The 19350-nt window shown below is 39.2% G+C and overlaps 1 protein-coding gene across 2 annotated transcripts in view; it reads left to right on the top strand.

Annotated features, from left to right (window-relative positions):
* The window catches only part of LOC140106509 (cGMP-dependent protein kinase 2-like), a 154227-nt gene that overhangs the window by 88599 nt on the left and 46278 nt on the right, over positions 1–19350 (top strand). For both annotated transcript variants that reach the window (XM_072130984.1, XM_072130985.1), the window contains exons 9-12: positions 1152–1220; positions 2495–2596; positions 16587–16737; positions 18400–18536. In XM_072130984.1, the coding sequence (XP_071987085.1) occupies positions 1152–1220; positions 2495–2596; positions 16587–16737; positions 18400–18536 (459 nt within the window). The remainder of the gene's footprint in view (positions 1–1151; positions 1221–2494; positions 2597–16586; positions 16738–18399; positions 18537–19350) is intronic.

Here is a 19350-nt window from a genome sequence, read left to right as displayed (position 1 = left end):
TAATTTCCCTCTTGAATCACCTCCATGGCAAGTTGGTGGTGAAGAGGTGTGAAGAGGGCTGTCCGCGGTCGCAAAGAGGGATGGTGTGTGGAGTTCCTTTGCAAGACTGCTTTCTAGCTACCTGTGCCTTTTTAAGAATTGCCCAGCAGAGAAGTCACCTTAGCAATACATCAGGAGGCCGGATCCTCCTCATATATCTAATTCTGACACAAACATTTTGGAACCATGAGAATATGGAACACATTTCCCAATTTTTCAAGTCTTCCAGGTTAACCTTTCCTCATGAGATGTCAAGCTATTCTAGACAATGTTGTTTAGCATACCTTGCATCTCCATTGTGCACATTTGGGTTCTGAATTGCATCCTTTCAAGGATTTTGTTACCAATTGTTTATAAAAAATTGAAGCCCTTAGCAAAACTTGAGTTAAAGGTGAACACATCCATACAATTTAGCTGTGACAGGGCCCCCAAGCATTTTGGTATATTTATAATCCTGATGTCTAATAAGGAGGGACAATGGTCATCGGGCCCACTCTGGCAACATGCCCCATGTACAGCTGCCGAGCTGAAGCCAGATAAAGCTGTGGGAATATTAGCAGGCAAAATTAGTGAAGGCACATTTCTTATGTAAATAGGGTGTAAAAGAACCTTGTCCTATATTTTATTATTAGTTTGTAAAAGACAGACTTGAAGATTTCTAATGTACATGGAATGGTTGGAAACAAAGTATTTATCTATGAGCAGACATTTCAATGAAGCTGTTTGTAAATGAACCATTTAAGGTCTAAGTCTTTCTCCAGGATTGCATTCTTGGCTTGACTTGTCTGGTTATGTATAATTTCCATCCCATCATTTTATCTCAAGATTAAAATTTAAAGGGTTCTCCCGTCCTTCCACTGGAATCTGAAGGTTTCCTGCCTTAACCCCTATACAAACTACTTTTAGTGACCATAAATCCCTGAAGGCTACAGTAATTATAGACACATCAGATTAGGGTAGACTGTCATGGGCTTAGACTTGTGAGTGAGGTCAACTTATCTAACGTATCTCTCCTTCATCTTATTTGATCAATATTCAGATAATTGCAATGCAAGACACAATTGTAATGAAATGTCCAATGCCTTATTCCTCCTTCTCCAATTATTTACCAGTGAGGATGTCCGCTCCGCCAACATCATAGCTGAAGAGGACGACACACAGTGCCTTGTCATTGACAGAGAGTAAGTGTTGGAACAAGTTAACGTTTCCTATTTACAGTGAAATATATCATTTTCACATAAATACCAGATGATACCGGTCCTCTAAAGCAACTTCTGTTACAAAACAGATTTCAGCAGCCCGTCCTACCACCACATAGAGTAAGCAACAGCATTCAATGTCAATCAGCTGCTTCTAAAGCCAGCAGGATCTTGTCATGATTAAGGCCTATTGCCAAAAAGAGAAACTCGCATCAGCAAGCACACAATGTGAGTTTGATGCGAGTTGGACACCTCAAACTCGCTTGTGGGCAATATGCCTAAAAGGACTAACTGAATAGTGATGTAATATCACAAATTTATAACGCATTGGTTAGACCACAATGTATAGATAGAAAGCCAACCACTAAGTTTTGCTGTGGATTACACTTTAAGAAAATTTTGCTTTTAGCAAATAATTGATATTGTTTGTATACTGAAAAGTTATACAATTTTCCAATATACTTTTTGTATCAATTCCTTCTACGAGTTTTCTAGGTCTCTGCTTGCTGTCCTGCTATAGAAAGTTTCTATGTTTACTTCCCAAAAAATCTCATCTGTCCGTGGTCTCGTGATGGACACGCAGGATTACAAGCCGTTATTATCACAAAAAGTAATCAGAGATGTGTGATATAATGGCTCGTGCACCTGTGTGACATCACATGACCATAGACAGATATAACTGTTCTTTAGGCATACGATTTAAAATATTTGCTGAAAGTAGACAATCCCTTTAAGCCCTAGTGTATGCAAATATGGTTTGGATATGTGTGATAGCCACTGTCCCCATGTATTTCTATGGGATCACAAACATGGGCATTGTTTCCGCAGCCCTGTGTAAGAACCAACTGCATAAGCAGAAAAACTTAGCTCAAGCTCTTTCATAGAAGGTGTTTGGGATGTGAAAAAATGGATGTTCCACACAGGTATCATCTGTCAATATTCATGGATTAGTTAATAGGTAAAGATCCACACGATAAGGGATTCAGGATGTTATTCCATGTGCACTTATAAAGAGTTACTATACTGTTAGTTGTTAGTTTTTTAGTGGTAGTAATGATCATTCGCCATTCTAAATGCTTAAAAATATAAAATAAAATATATTAATTTACTGATCAAAATTATCAGTGCACACAAATAATGATCACAATTACTATGTCCAATTATATGCCCAAAAATGGTGGCATAATATTGTATTAACATGATGAAGCCTTATTGTTGTGCCATGTAATTCGTGTATCTTCACTTTTTCCAACCAGCACTTTCAATCAAATGGTAGGGACTTACCAGGAGTTACAGACGTATCTCCGAGAATATGTGTTCCAGCTTGCACTCAATGACCATGACCGGAGAAACGCCAGGTATCGTAACACCTTATCTATAAATTCATGTGTCTGGATGACTTTTGTCATAACCATCACCCAGAATCTGCATACACTACTTGTACCATATTTATTGGTTGCTTTAGATAATTCCTGCACCATGTTTGCCAAATAAGCATGGCTTTCTAGGTATGTGGCTTAATAGAGGTGTGGCTTGGAATAGAGGTGTGGCTTAAAATGCAATTTCCATCACCCAAAATTTAGGGTATATGGGTATATAATTTTCAGGCCTTGCCAAGGTTTGGGGAAGGTTAATCCAAAATTTATGGCACATTGTTGGTGTAAAATTAGTCTAGCATTTGGTGGTATATATTGTAAATCTAGATGTAGCGATGTAGCAGTAAATCTTCTGCACTGCGTAGATACAGACCTCCCATAAAGTCACCACGTAGAACGAAAGTATCCTCGATGAAGGTGGGAGAAATAAACGGAGGTTGGTACAAAGGATTCAACTATTTTGATCAGTAATATTTTCTGTAACCTCTATTACACTCCTTTCTAAGGATATGCATACCATAGAGACCCACAATTTGCCCCTCTGAAGGGTCATAATTCCTCCCTGTTGACACCTTTTTCCTAAGGATTTTCCGGTTTAGCAGACAAGAAAAGGCGAATTGACCTATGGGTCATAGAAATGGAAGACCATTCTTCTTTGCCAACCCTTCCATCTCACTGATTTTTCAATTTTTGTATTTGCTAAGTGACCATTTCCTTTCTATCTGTTACTGTTCTGTTCTCTACCATAACAGACATGTCAGGAGAAGAGGTATCATTAGTATATCAAGATTATCTATGAAATCAAAGCACAAGGAAAGCACTACATGTAAAAAGTTTTCATCTGTGAGTTCTGATTTGATATGGAGGAGAAGCTAGATGGACATACAGCTCGTACATACAGCTGTAAAAAGCAAACAGCTAGCAGTGGTTAAGATTAGTAATAAGCGGACCCAAAATTCATTAGAAGTTTGGGACCAGGTCCGGTTCAAATGTCACTGTTGTGGAGTCTGGTACCCGTACCTGGATCCGAACACGGTGATAAATTGGGTTCATCTGAACTCGAATTTTGACAGGTCAGCTCAACACTACTTAAAGGGGTTTAACCATTTTCATCAAATGTAATCAAATTTTATTCCCCTAGTAATGTTTACACATTTTACTCAGTTTTATTGCTGTCTTAGCTCTTTTAACTCAGTGATGGTCACTGTTAGATTCCAGAGTGTGGATGGGGTGTCTCTAAGCAGACACATTATGATCCCACTAGTGCTTTGAGATGCTGTGTGCTGACAATGTGGTCAGATTATCAGGGTAAAGGTTTATCTATACTTTTATTTAGCTTCTGAACATTCTACTAGTATTTGACACATATAAAAAGAGAGATGAGACAGATGAGAGATGAAAGATGATGAGATTCATGAGATGCATATAACACACAATGACACTCTCAGCTCTGCAAGATCTGAGCTATAACAAGCACTTTCAGCTCTGCTACCTCTGGGTTATAACACACACAGAGTGCCCCCCCCCCCACTGATAAAGAATTTACCTGTCTGTAGCTTGTAGAGCAAGTCTCTGCATCATGCAGCTTGCCGACAGGAAATACCTGTGTCTGAGCTGGAGGGGGCAGAGACAGGAGGCAGAGCGGAGAAGCAGACAGGAGAAGGTATTCATAAGAAGAATCTACCATGGCTGACCATAATCAGAAGATTTATGGTCGGATCCTGGAGCAACCTAAATTGTATACAGCAGGACTGATAGAGACAGGTTGGAATTATATATATGACATGCTTTATGTTTGTTAATAACAGTGAATTAGAGAATGTGTTATTTTAGTCTCCTAAGTATATTTAAGAATCTTGTCTTCGTGGGAATACCCCTTTAAGATGGGTGAACTATCACCTACTAGAACTCTATGGGGGCATTTATCTTAAATCTGGAATCTGATTTTGGGGTGGGCGGGGGGATTAAGGTTTTGTGATTGCTTTATTTATCTTAGTGATTGATATCTGAGGTATGTGAGTCTGTTATTTTTTGGCGACTTTTGTCTGAATAGTCGCACAAAAAGTGCAAATGTCTAAACAACCCCTTCTAAACTATTTCCTATGCCTGGACTAGAGTTTATTTGCAGAAAAAATTGTGACTTTTCACCATGATTGTAAAAAAAAGTTTTTTCAGACGTCTATATCTGGATCAAATGCAACAGTTTTAAAGTCAAACTTTGCAAAACAAGGGTAAAAGTGGCAAATTTTTGGTGCAATTATGTGAAAATGTTGCAAAATAGAGAGAAAAATCTGTAATAGTTTTTAAAAATGTCCCTGTATTTGCTTGAACTTTGGTCAGTGTCTGATCTAGGCCTGGATTAGTTTTTAGGAATTGTGGCAGGGTTGAAGTTTGACTTGCCATTCCACCTCCATCCAGTTCATATTTTTTAGGTGGTTTTTTTGCCAGCTCAGGTGATATTGCTGGGATCTTTAATGGGGGAGGAAAGCTACAAATACCTGTTATTGGAAGTTTTATTCACTGGGAAAGAGGTATCATTGCAATTATGTCCATGTTTTGTCTTCAAAATAGTTAGATTTTCAGATTTCTACCTTTTTCTATGAAGAATTTGATGTGCAAAAGATGTTCTAGGGAGAACATAAGATCCTGTATAATAATAAATCTGCCCCACAGAATGCTGGAACCTGCAGTAAACGGTCTTTTAGATTTTAGAAGAAGGTTATTATTCTGTTTGTTGTGCTGCATAAGTGACTACAAACCACTAGTGAATGATTTTTGTGAAGCGTGGTCTTTTTCCTGCAATATCCACATATACAGGCGGTCCCCTACTTAAGAACACTCGACTTACATACGACCCATAGTTACAAACGGACCTCTGGATATTGGTCATTTATTGTACTTTAGTCCTAGGCTACAATAATCAGCTGTAACACTTATCACAGGCGTCTGTAATGAAGCTTTAGTGTTAATCCTGGTTCTTATGACAACCCAACATTTTTAAAATCCAATTGTCACAGAGACCAAAAAAGTTCTGGGTGTGATTACAATGATAAAATATACAGTTCCGACTTACATACAAACTCAACTTAAGAACAAACCTACAGACCCTATCTTGTATGTAACCCGGGGACTGCCTGTACACATAAAATGGTCAATCAATTTTGAATTCAGAGGCTTTGGAAATGGGATTGGCCAAATCACATGTATGTTTACACTGAAACACTTGTAATCGGGAATAAGCACCACGTATGCAAAATATGTTGGGCTTGTTCCCAATCGCATGTGTTGCAGTGGAAATGCACATACGATTGGGCCAAGTTCCTACTAGATGTGTTTGGATTGCGTTTCAAAAGAGCTTAAGCCCGGTTCCACACTTGCGAGTGTGATGCAATGAACTCGCATCAGACTTGCAACGCATGCTACTCAGATCGCACGGCCCAAACGTTGCAAACCGGGACTGAACTCAGCATGTCAGTTCAGTCCCGGTGTGCAGCGTGCCGGCCATGCGATCCGGCCAGTGTGATGCAAGTTCAATTTAGAAGTAATTTACAGAACCTTACAGAGAACCAATTTTGCTTTGTGATCTGAATTTAATTTGGAGGAATAAGGCCCCTTTCACACTTACAGGTGTGGTGCGCTGAATCTCCGTCCCGACTGCTGCAAACCAGAAATTAACTCAGCATGTCAGTTCACTTCCGGTTTGCAACATTCAGGCATGGAGATCCAGGTAGCACTGGCTGCGAGTGTGATGTGAGTTCAGCGCATCACACCTGTAAGTGTGAAAGGGGCCTTACTGTTATGTGAGGAGCCATCATTAAAGAGCCAACTACCTTTTGATTCTAGTTTGCTACACAACATGAAAATGGCCCACATTTAGGTTCCTCCACGAGAAAACGGCTTTCACATGTATTTAACCCCTTCACGCTCTGCGACGGATATATCCGCCGCAGAGCTATGAAGGGTGTATGAAGATGGCTCATGGGCTGAGCCCTCTTCATACAGAGATTGGCTTTGCTGCATATTACAGCAAAGACCCATCGCTATCACCCGCGGTTGGTGCTTGTACTGATCGTGGGTGCTAACCACTTCCCTGCCACCGGCAAAGTCGCCAGTGGCACTGAAAGCATGGCGCCGCCATCTTTCTTCAGATCGTCGCTCCCCCGAATGTCATCAGGGGGCGGCGATCGGTTGCCATGACAGCCTGGGGTCTTCGTCAGACCCGAGGCTGCATGGTTACTGTAGATTCGTTACAATGAGCCAGTGGCTCATTGTAATGAATCGGAAGCAAAAATGCCATATACTGCAATACCGTTGTAGAAACGATCTGACCATCTAGGTACATTAAGTACCCTAGAGGGTCTAAGAAATAGTAAAAAAAAAAAAAAAAAAGTTTAAAAATGTAAAAAATAACAATATGTTAAAAATTCATATCACCCCCCTTTCCCTAGAACTGATATAAAACATAATAAACAGTAAAAATCACAAACACATTAGGTATCGCCGCGTCCCAAAATGGCCGATCTATCAAAATATAAAAACAGTTATTGCCGGCGGTGACCTCCAAAATGGGAAATGGCGCCCAAATTGTACACATTAGTTTAATTTTTGAAAATGTATTAAAACGTATATAAATTTGGTATCACCATGATCGTACCAAACCAAAGAATAAAGTAGAGGTGTTATTTTTGAGTGCAGAGTGAAAGTCGTAAAAACTGAACCCACAAGAACGTGATGCACATGCCCTTTATTTTCAATTTTCCACATTTGGAATTTTTTTCCTGCTTCCCAGTACATGGCATGGAATAATAAATAACATCACAGGAAAGTAAACTTTGTTATGCACAAAATAAGCCCACACACAGCTCTGTACGCATAAAAATGAAAAACTTATGGATTTTTGAAGGTGGATGAGCGAAAAAACCCAAGGGGGGTTAGGACAGTAATGGCGAACCTTTTAGAGATCGGGTTCCCAAACTACAACCAAAATCCACTTATTTACCATGAAGTGCCAACATGGCATTTCAAGCAGTAACTTATTGCTGCCTGTTCTTTAACATCATTCAATTATATTGGCTCCCCTAAGGCCACCAATGCAATTGAAAGAAGGTGGGCAAATTCAGACCATCATTGTAGCTTCTCTCCAGGACGACCTCCAAATACAATGCAGTTCTGTCCACACCTTCTCACTTTTCCCCGCAGCTCCAACAGCCAATGAAATGTCGCTTTAAAATAGCTCTAAGAGAAGTAACTTTTAAGTTGCTTGGGACTGCAGGAAGATTTGGGGGATTTGGTCCTGTTTGGTGAAATTTGGACAATGCCCTGAGTGCCCACAGAAAGGGCTCTGAGTGCCACCTCTGGCACCCGTGCCATAGGTTCGCCACCACTGGGTTAAGAAGTGTCAGCACCACATATGTGCAACCAAATAGAGTTGCTGCACTCTGACGGTGCAGTGCATATGGCACCAGATTCATGAAGAACATGCACCGAAATTCATGAATCTTCACAGGCAAACGGCACCTAGAGCAGTAGATGTGGGCCAATATTCTTTGCTATTTTTACTTGTGTTGAGAGGTGCAGCCTGCCAAGGCTTTCACTTGCGTGTTGTGTTATCATATTGAATTGGCTCTATGAAAAATTGGAGTCCTTAACTTAATTAGAGCTAAGCGTGGACACATCTGTATGCCTAGTGATCTATTATTTCCTGTTGACTAATTCATAACAGGCGCTTTACTGGGTTTTTTTTAAAAAAAAATGGTGACAGAAACACAATGATTTGGCAAATTGTCTGAACCCTTTCTTGTGTGAATTGATTCGCAACAAGAGATGTGTCATTTTAAATCGTATATTTTTATTAGGGAAAACTAATGATTTTCCATTACATTTTGTTCAGCGAGTCCGTTTTTTTACGCCTCAGTTCTCAGACTGAATTGATCACCATTGTTGGGGCTGGGTACAGGGGTGAACCTAAACTCTCTGCTTCCTGAGGGGAGCTATAGAATGGTGCCCAACCAGGCGTTAGAAATATAGCAGTTCTTATTTAGAAGGTGTGAACTCCACGCAGTGTCTCACACCCCTATTGACACTGGGTGTGAAGGGACACTATTTTTAAGTGTCAAGACCTGGTTTGTAGCAGGTGACTATATTCCTAATACTGCCCCCCGCTTTGCTATAGGTGGTGCTGCCTAAGGCAAGATGCTCAACTCGCCTTATGGCTGGTGCACCCCTGGCCAGTTGTCCCCATTAACTGATCAGATAGTGATTAAAATTCATATGCCATACAGTTGAAAAATTGAAAGTATCAGAGGTGTACATCAGGAGTATTTCCAGTCTGTATGTCACACAGATGCCCCAAACCCGGTGTGAATAATAATAATAATTAAATAATAATAATAATAAATAATAATATAAAATAAATAATAAATAATAATAATAATAAAACACAGATTACGCAGCGCTGCACAAAGCATGTCAAATTGGTCCCTGTCCCCATGGGGCGAACAACCTAACAGTATGTTTTGGAGTGTGAGAGGAAACCAGAGGAAGCCCTCACAAACACGGAAAAAACATACAAACTCTTTGCAGATTTTAACCTGGGTGGGATTCGAACCCAGGACCCCAGCGCTGCAAGGCTGGGGTCCTACCCACTCCGCACTATGCTGCAGTGTGTGAATAGATAGTTATGTGTCTCCCCTACCCAATTCTATACATAAGTGGGTAATCAACTTTCTGTTAATCCCATTTTCTGCTATGTAGATGATTATACACATTTGAAATGGAGTTAAATGGACAAACGTTGGCTTTTCAATTGCTGCCAACAGATTTTCATTTCCATTGTTGGCCATAATGTTCAGAGCGATTTAATGTGTCTTTATGAACAACATTAAAAATTCATTGCTCAACACTCTGCGTCCAGTAACATGGCAACAACCTCCATCGCTTTCTGTCTGTAATGCATTAATAAGTGCTCTTTTCAGAGGAGAAAAGCAGATTGTACTAAATTGCAACAAGAGTGAATTGTTTATTAGGCGACACTAAGCTTTTGTTGGATCTCATCAGCGATTTTACTGAATAGCAAACTTGTATAATCATAATGATAATTAGAGGATACAACTACATATTGCTTTAAACATGTACTTTAACCCCTTAACGCTGAAGCCACATTTCACTTTCAGGACACGGCTTGTGGTTATAACTTCAGAACGCTTTAACATTACCAAGTGCTTTTGAAATTCTTTTCTCGTAATACTTTTTACTTCAAGTTAGTTGGAAAATTTCGGTGGTATATTTTGTCTTTATTTAAAATGAGATATTTGGTGAAAATTTGGAAAAATTCTCGACCTTCAAAATTCAAAATGATCTACTTTTTCCACACATAGTCATAACAGCAAAGATACTTAGTAACTAAAAATTGACCGAATGTCTACTTTATGTGTACATGGTTTTCTATGCATCCAAAACATTTTTGGCTAAATGAAGGTGTTTTTCATAAAATTTACAAATTCTCAGTGGATAAAATGCCAAAACGCCCCACAAAGTTTGATACCCAAACTCTCCCGAGTATAACAATACCCTATATGTGGTGGTAACCTGCTATAAGGGCACACGCCAGGACATCAAGGGGAAGCTGCACCATTCAGAGCAGATTATGCATTGTCACATTTTATTGGCTATACAATCTTTATTTTTTTGGCAATTTGGACATATAAGGGCTAATTTTTTGCGACATGAGATGCACTATACAAATATTTCATTTTAGTGAGTCATTAGCTTATTTATGAGATTTTATAAACTCTTGAATGTATGGAGGAAAATAAAATAGTAAATTTTGGTTTCCTTTCTTTTTGTATCTTTTGGGGGGTCGTACATCGTATACTAAAAATAACATATTATCTTTATTCTATAGGTCACTACGATTATGGTGATACCTCATTTATATAGATTTTAATATATTAAAAAAAAAACGAATATAAAGTAAATCTCATTTGTTTTTGTTTCACCATCTTTTCGGAGATGTAATTTTAATATTTTTTGGTTGACAGAGCTAGTTTAGGGCTTATTTTTGTCCTTTTCATTGATACCATTTTGATACTTTTTTTTATCACTCTTTTGAACATTTATGTACCAGGGATTTTCTGAAAAATTGACATTTTTGGCGAGTTTTTTGGGTTTTGTTTATACGGCCCTCACCGAGCGGGTCCAAGAATGAGTTATTGTACAGATTGTTACGGACGCGGTGATAGCAAATATGTGGCCTTTTTTGGTGATTTTGTGGGGTTTTTTTTACTTTATTAGATGTGTATAGGGAATGTTTGTGTTTAGGGGACTTTAACTTAATTAATTTAATTACCGTATATATACTCGAGTATAAGCCGAGACCCCTAATTTTACCACCAAAAACTGGGAAAACCTTTTGACTCGAGTATAAGCCGAGGATGGGAAATGCATTGGTCACAGACCCCCCCCCCCAGTATATAGCCAACGAGTATATATATATAGTATACAGCTGCCCCCTGTAGTATACAGCCAGCCCAGCTTGCCCCCAGCAGTATACAGCCAGCCCAGCTTGCCCCCAGTAGTATACAGCCAGCCCAGCTTGCCCCCAGTAGTATACAGCCAGCCCACCCTGCCCCCAGTAGTATACAGCTTGCCCAGCCTTCCCCCAGTAGTGTACAGCTTTCCCCCAGTAGTGTACAGCTTGCCCCCAGTAGTATACAGCCTGCCCCCAGTAGTATACAGCCTGCCCCCAGAAGTATACAGCCTGCCCCCAGTAGTATACAGCTTGCCCCCAGTAGTATACAGCTTGCCCCCAGTAGTATACAGCCAGTCCTGAGTAGTATACAGCTTGCCCCCAGTAGTATACAGCTTGCCCCCAGTAGTATACAGCCAGTCCCCAGTAGTATACAGCCAGTCCCCAGTAGTATACAGCTTGCCCCCAGTAGTATACAGCTTGCTCCCAGTAGTATACAGCCTGCCCCCAGTAGAATACAGCCCAGCCCAGCATTAAAAAATAATAAACTTATATACTCACCCTCCGGTTCCCCCCATGTTCGCGCGGCTCGTCTTCAGGCTTCCGCGCCCGTTTTCTTTCTTCTGCAGGACGCCGCCATTGCTCTACCCCGGCAAATTTTTTGTGCTGAAAAACTCGGCTTATACTCGAGTATCTACGGTAATTCTTTTTATTAAAAAGTGTTTTTATTATGTGTTTTTAACTTTTTTCTTTACTTTTACAGTTTGGCTTCAACAATCAATACTCTGTTCGCTTGTTCAAGCTGTTCTTCACCTAACACAGTGTAATACAGATGTATCACGCTGTGTTATATAACAGCGTGTGTTACATAGTGTGTTACAGCCGGGTCCTGCTGGAAGTCAGGACCCAGCTCCGGAAGAGAATTGTGCAGCCCCAGGGCACTGGCAGACCGCAGCGTGTAAGGGGTTAGGGGCCGTTGTCGGCTTTAATATACAGCCGACACCCTAATAATAATAATAGCCCCTCCCCTTTTCTGTTTTTACTTGACACCTATTTAACTGCGTAACGACACAGGACAATATAGATCGTCCTAATTAGTTGGTACTTCCTGTGTCCCAGTGCGACCATTGCAGGAGACCGTCTGTTACATACCGCCCGGTCCACGCTGTATCTGCCCGGAAGGGAGTTCTCTCCTAGCCAAGCAGTTTAACCCCTTAATGATCAAGCATAATTTCAGCAGCTAAAGAGAAAGACAGAAGGACCCTCCACAACATGATCTCAGAGTGCCAGGAGGTTGACATGGAAGCCGGAGATCAAATGAAGACCTCCGAGTCTGCCATGTACAGTGGCCTATTAGGCCCAGTCTAATAGACAAACTGTCAGTAAAACACAGGTACAGAAGCAATGCAATGTATTGTATAAGAGATTAGGGTGTCACCCAGAGTAAGTCCTCTAGTGGGACAGTAAAAAAAAAGTTAAATAAAGTTTTTTGGAAAAAAAAATAAATAAATAAAAAAACTGAAAAATTACCCATTCCCTATATATAATTATATTTTTATAACTATTAAAAATTCAATAATAAAAGCCAACCCACAAAATTGGTATTGTCACATCTGTAGAAACTATGGCCAAACAGATATAACATTATTATACCCATATTGTGAAGCGTATAAAATGAAAAAACTAATATAAAATTGTAATTTTAGTGCTTCCTACCTCCCATAAAAATGTAATAGAAAGCGTTTATAGAGTTAGATGTACCCTATAATAGTACCAATTTAACTGTTAGCTTTTCTCACAATAGACAAGCGCTAATAATTATCTTTTGATTGAGGAATAAAAAAGTTATAGCTCTCAGAATATGGCGACACTTAAAAAGGTGTTTTTATTGGCTAAAGTAGTAAAACAGGAAAACCTGCACATGTTTGGTATCTTCTTAATTGTACAAACCTACAGAGCAATTTTAACATGTTTTTTACACGTTTTTTTTCTGTACGGTGAAGCGGCGATTTTTATTCTCGTTATTAGGTTTCGCTACAGGAAAGAGTTAATAAATTTGAATTGTTGTGTTATTTTTAGCATAGAAATTAACCCCTTGAAACTACAAATCTCAGGCCCGTTCTACACTCTGCAAGTCTTTTGAAATGTGAGCAGGGAAAAAGAAAAAAAGGGCCATTTTAGGCCGTGACCTTGAGGTATGAATGTAAGTAACAAAATCCCAATGAGATTTTTACTCCATATAATATGTGTTATGGATCCCAGACATCCACTGTCTGTGGTAATTTTTACAGGGGCTTAACAGGCATGAAAAATTATTTTTAAAACCATTTAGAAAAGTACTTTCCACTACAGCAGAGGTACAATATCTATAACTGGTGCCATAACACTAAGACTGAATTCACCCCTGAATTCAAGGACTTCCTGTATGCTGGCAGAACTTCAGAGTCAGCAATGTAACAGTTAATACAGAGGCGGCGCTGCTGTCCAGTCAGCAGATGGGAAGTCCTTGCATCATATTTCTTTATGATGCAAGGACTCTCTTTGTATGCAAAGTGTCCAACATACATGCTTACATGTTTGTTTGCCGGGAGCCTAAGTCTACATTAATTTTGAAACACAATTCAAGTGCATAAGGGAACTCAGAGGCGTTTAGATCTAAACACCTGCATTTGGGAACTAGCAAAAAAATGTTTTTGCCAGTTATAAAGGAAAAATATGTGCTGCTACTTTCCAAACCTGAGCGTTTAGGACTAAATACATCTGTGTTCAGGAGTGACTCCTCTCCAAAGCTCTCGAATTGTGTTTCAGAATTCAATTCAAGAGCAACATGTGACCGTGCATTCTGATGGCTTCATAAAAGCTGAAACTGAAGCAAAACATTACGCCAAATCTAATAATCTAATCTAATAATATATTCTAATTAAATAATTGGATGAGGATAAGAACAATGAAACAATTTAAATTTTTCGTATAGTCCTGTGTATCTAAAGAACAGTATGAAAACCAATAGTTCTATATTTTACCACTGCCTTCCAGTATGTGAATATTATTTGACATATTCTATTAATAATCCGGAATTTTTTTCTACGAAGGCAGATAAAATTGTGGAGCTTTACGTCACTGATGAAATATTCTGGTATGGAAAAATAGTTTTCTGATTCCCGCGGAGAGCTCACTTCTTTAATACCTAAATTACATCTCAAGAACCAATCTATGCTTTCACCGGCACGCATCTACTCTCACACCAAGAACCAATTAATAGTAACAGTTTCTTATCGCTGTCCATTCACACCTCCTACAAGGACGTTAGAAGTCTTTATTTCTAATTACAGTCCGGGGCGCCGGATGACAAGCTATATTAATGTTGACAGCCGCTCGAGCATTTATTATACCAGTTTTTATTTTATATTGGCTGTTGGGTCTGTCTGTTCTCGATTTGCTAAATGTTAATTTATACATAAAACAAAAAGTTCCCTATAGCTTTCTAAATAGAAAAACATAATCCATATATTTTCCAGCACTCTGTGAATCTTTGGGTGCAGGAAGGGTTGAATTTGATCATTTCCGATATCTGAGGATTAGACTGCCAGTAACAGCTGCTCTACCCTCCAGAATCTCTGTTAATAACTCCATATATACAGTGACATGTAGTGTTCCTGTAAGGACCCCCTAGGAGCTATAATATGAAGACATTTATATTCCTGTCATGTGTTGTGCTCCATTTCACATCTAGCACATTTTGTGTTGGAAATTGCATCCTAGATGTTTTACACTGGGGAATGGTGTTTAGTATCTCATTCAGTACAGAGGAATGCTCCAAGAAGTAATTATCCCGGGGCCCACTATAACCCCTAAGGATCCTCAAGGTGGGGATAGAAATATGCATACAGATAAGTCATGTCTTCTTGTACCGGACTGAAGATTTTGTCTTTGTAGTGAATGCTGTTTGAGATAACCACTCATGATTGCATTGTAAGGTGGTCTTCTAAAGAGGTGGTCTTCTAATGCAGCCAGATGTGCAATGTTTGAAGGTCAATGGATTTTAGTCCTGAAGATACTATTGTCTCCATTTCCATGATGAGAATAATACTTAAGAGCAACAAACAACCACTCACATAGACGTTGGTCCAGATTCCTAATCTCAGCCCGTCACTGCAGACTACATTGAGCAGTAGAGCGTGGCAGACTAGGGTATGATGTTCGATATGATGCATGACGAACATGTGCATGGGAGCATTGATCTGAAGCTCTGTAGGTGTCTAATGTGCTGGTAAATTGAGTTATCTTGAGCAGATGAATTTCAATGCGTGTGGAATTGGATGATTGACAGCTCGAAGGACAAGCACATTTTCCTCAGGCGTCCCTAATGGCCCGAAAGGATTCCTACTGACAAACACAAATGGGCAGCCTCCACCTATATGCTCTATGTGGTCTATCTGATTACCTACTACCATTCCACGTCCCTCATTTACTTTCTTAATTTTTATTTGTATACAAGCTTCCACTAACTCTTCAGATTGTATTCTCTGAGGGCAATAATCTGAATTTCTAATAAATAACTCCATAAATAGTTCACTCACTATAACAAGAATAAACCAGAAATTGTACCTCTCTATGAAATAAAACGTTATTATGACCTATTTATTTGTTGATGGCTTAACCATGATATTTACCTATATTAACCATTGAATACCCAGGATGCAGGAAATGTAATAGTAATTATATTTTCTAGTTAGTGTGAAATGTATTTATATTATAGAGGGCAGTGGTGTGAATGCATAAAACAGTCCCCTTACTTATTATAAAAAAAGGCGTGTTTCCACTTTAGATACTTGTGCACTTCCCATAGGTTAAGGGACATAACTGTATTAGAAGACCCATAGAAATAAATCCAGCACAGGTTAAGCATGGCACCTTCACTGATAGGAAACCCCAATGTTCTTGCAGGTCCCTATTTTTGTGATAGTTTAAAGTTTCTATAGTTTGGTCCTATGGATAGAGATACATACAGTAGGCTGCTAGGCACAATGGGGCACATTTACTTACCCGTTCCTGTCGCGATCCCCGAGGTGCGTTTTCTGACGAGGATGAAGTCCGGCGCGATTCACTAAGATCGTGCACCTGTTATCCTGAGTTCACCTTCTTTTTCCCGGTGTATGTGAGTGCATTGTCTTGCGACACAATTTGAATTTTAAATCCCGCGCTCAGTCCGAATCATTCGGGTTGTCCAAAGGCCCCACCCCCTGATTTGTGTCGCATGAAAGTAGGCACGATTGCGCCATGCGCCAAAACCCCTGTTAGATGCGGCGCAAATCGGAAATAGTCAGGAATCCCGACGGAAATGCGGTGTGCATACCCTTAGTAAATGTGCCCCAATATATTCAATGTAGATTGGGTACCCTAAATTCGCCTTTGAAGTCAAATAGTAATTTCCCCTTGAAGTCAAGAAGCCAAAGAATAATTCATCTAGTTAGCTAAAGAATAAATTCATGTTTTCCATTACAGACGAAAGAGCCTTCACCACTCAATTTCACGAGATAACTCAGAGGTCAACCAGCTAAGAGAGCTAGTATCCAGGTTCTCCAGCACGTCTCCATTCCGATACTTGGATGTTATCACAACTCTTGGTACTGGAGGATTTGGGCGCGTCGAACTGGTAAGATTAGCTAATATATGTATTTATTACACAGGATACAAAAATCAATTATACATTTTATACATAGTAATAACTTTTAGCTTGTATAATATTGTATTATTATTCAATGTCAGGATCACACTGCATTCTCTATGGCACCTGGCACTAGCACTTTTTTGTGAATATACAGCAACTTGCACACACTAAGGTGCCTTGTGAAATTATGCGATTATGAATGTGATATGTTTTGTGATGTGGTGATGAGTTAGATGGACCTTTGGGAACGATTTACCTTGTGTTGTAATGAGTTTTTTTAGATTATATTCTTTAATAAAATGAATTATATTTTTAAACTATGTTGTGATGTAATATGCATGGACTGGTTTTCACTCATATGTCTCTAGTGATGTGTTGAATTGTTAATCGAGTGGGTCCAAATAAGAAGGATTTGTTTAGAACAAACAATTTTTCCGTGTTTTGTGCTGATAATTTGGTTTGGTGCATTCTCTATGTTGTAGAAGAAATGTAGTTTTGGGTTTAGTTAGTTTCTTCTGAGTTGTTGGACCCAAAACTGCAATATAACCAAGTAGCACCAGGGGTGGATTAAGACCGCCTTGGGATGTATGAAAATTGTGGTCTTCCACAAGTCAGATTTTTAAAAATGGTTCGACGTGTACTGTCTTTTTATGGTACCAGAACCAAGTTTCTTTGAAAAGCACAGGGGTCCCTTATGTCTGAGGACCCCTCTGCTTTCTGTAGTTTGATGAACCTCAAAGGTTCTGGAAAAAATCTTGTAAACACTTGTGTAGATAGCCAGCAAACACAAATGAGGAGTATTATATTATCTCTACATGGTAATTACAATCTGGCTGGGTGGTGTGAGTGACTATGGGCCCTAAAAGCATTGGGCCTTGGTTGCTTCCAATTTTTTCTAATAATCCACTATTGCATATCATCACTTCAGTCTTAAATTGTACACTAAGGGCTCATTCATATGGCCACTTTGGGGGCTGTGATCTGGTCGCATGATTTGCTATAACACTTCGGACTTGTCCTACACTTTGGCAGCTTTGCTTTTGCTTTTCTGCCTATGGAGGGAGAAGGGGTGGTCACCCAGGATCTCATCCGGCCAAGCACACTACCTGGGAATGCCCTCTTACATAGTGTACATCTGAGTTTTTTTAACTATGAAATTAGGTAATTTAATTCTGACATGATATACGCTACCTAGAAATTATATATAATGCCTATCTATTATACAAAATGCCCATACAGGTTACTACATTTTACATATTGCCTATTGTTTTCTGTTTTTTGTTTATTTCCCCTATTTTTAATGTAGCATAATTTTAGTCTTTTATCTATAATGTGTAGGTTATTATATGGTTGATACACTGTATTATATAGTTGATCATCTTTTATCTTTTTGAGTTGCATAAAAATACTAGACATCCTTTAAAATACTATGAAATAGTAATTTATAATTAATATATATTTAATATTATATTAGTTATTATATGAATAGTATATTATATATAATCTTTTTCAGGCATATCCATCCAGTAAGGTATATTGAAAATAGCATTTTTAGTTATATATTTTCACATTATTCACACCTCTGGGGGTAGTAAAGCTTCTCTTGGAACAGAAGAGCTACTTATGTTTCACCTCTCAAATTTTCAGGTCAAACTGAAGGATGAAGATATGACTTTTGCACTGAAGTGCATCAAGAAGAAGCACATTGTAGACACTCATCAACAAGAACATGTGTACTGGGAGAAGAATATATTGCAGCAGATCAACTGTTCTTTCATCATCAGGTAAATAGGGACTAATACAGATAATCCTGCTATACTTCTCACTGTCATACATCTGTCTGTGGTAGTGGTGACTGTATTCTCAACCACATACAGAGGTTATAAAGAAACAAAACCTTTCCATTTCTGGTGTAGGGCATGATTATTGGATATTAAGTATTCTACTATGAGGCTCTACGAGGGCGGCTCAATAAATACCCGCGTTTGACTACAGAGGGCGTTCCTGAGGGAAGTTGGTGTTATCATTGTGGGCTGCCATCTATCAAACGACGGCAAAACAAATTGCAGACTGATTGATTGGTTAGTTTGCGTTTGGCAGCCATTTGAGTAAGACGTGTTTCATGATTTTTGCTAAGATGAAAAAAGAGCAGTATCTTTCGGTAATTCAGTTTTTGTTTTTGGGTGGGAAAAAATGCAAGGAGATAAAAGCAAAGTTGGATACTGTTTAGGGGGACACTTTGCCATCTATGACCACATTTAGATATATAATCCGTTTTTGATGAGGAGCGACCAGGATGCCCGGCAGACGTGGTTACCAAGGAAATCATTCAAAAAGTTCAAGACATGATACTCGCTGATCAACGTTTAAATGTGCGCGAAGAGGCCGTAGGTGTGTCGACCTAAATGGCAATTAATATTTTACATGATAATTTGGCAATGAAAAAACTAACGGTCCGATGGCTGCCGCGATTGCTCACAGTGTACATCAAGTGGATGCGGCTGTAAAGCAGTGCCTGGAGCAATTTAAGCGACATCTGAAGGAGTTTTTGCGTCGAGTTGTCACTGTTGATGATACCTGGATTCATCATTACACACC

Source organism: Engystomops pustulosus, chromosome 11 (assembly GCF_040894005.1).
Source record: "Engystomops pustulosus chromosome 11, aEngPut4.maternal, whole genome shotgun sequence".
Classification (NCBI taxonomy): Eukaryota; Metazoa; Chordata; class Amphibia; order Anura; family Leptodactylidae; genus Engystomops; species Engystomops pustulosus.
This window is presented reverse-complemented; position numbering and strand designations above follow the sequence as displayed.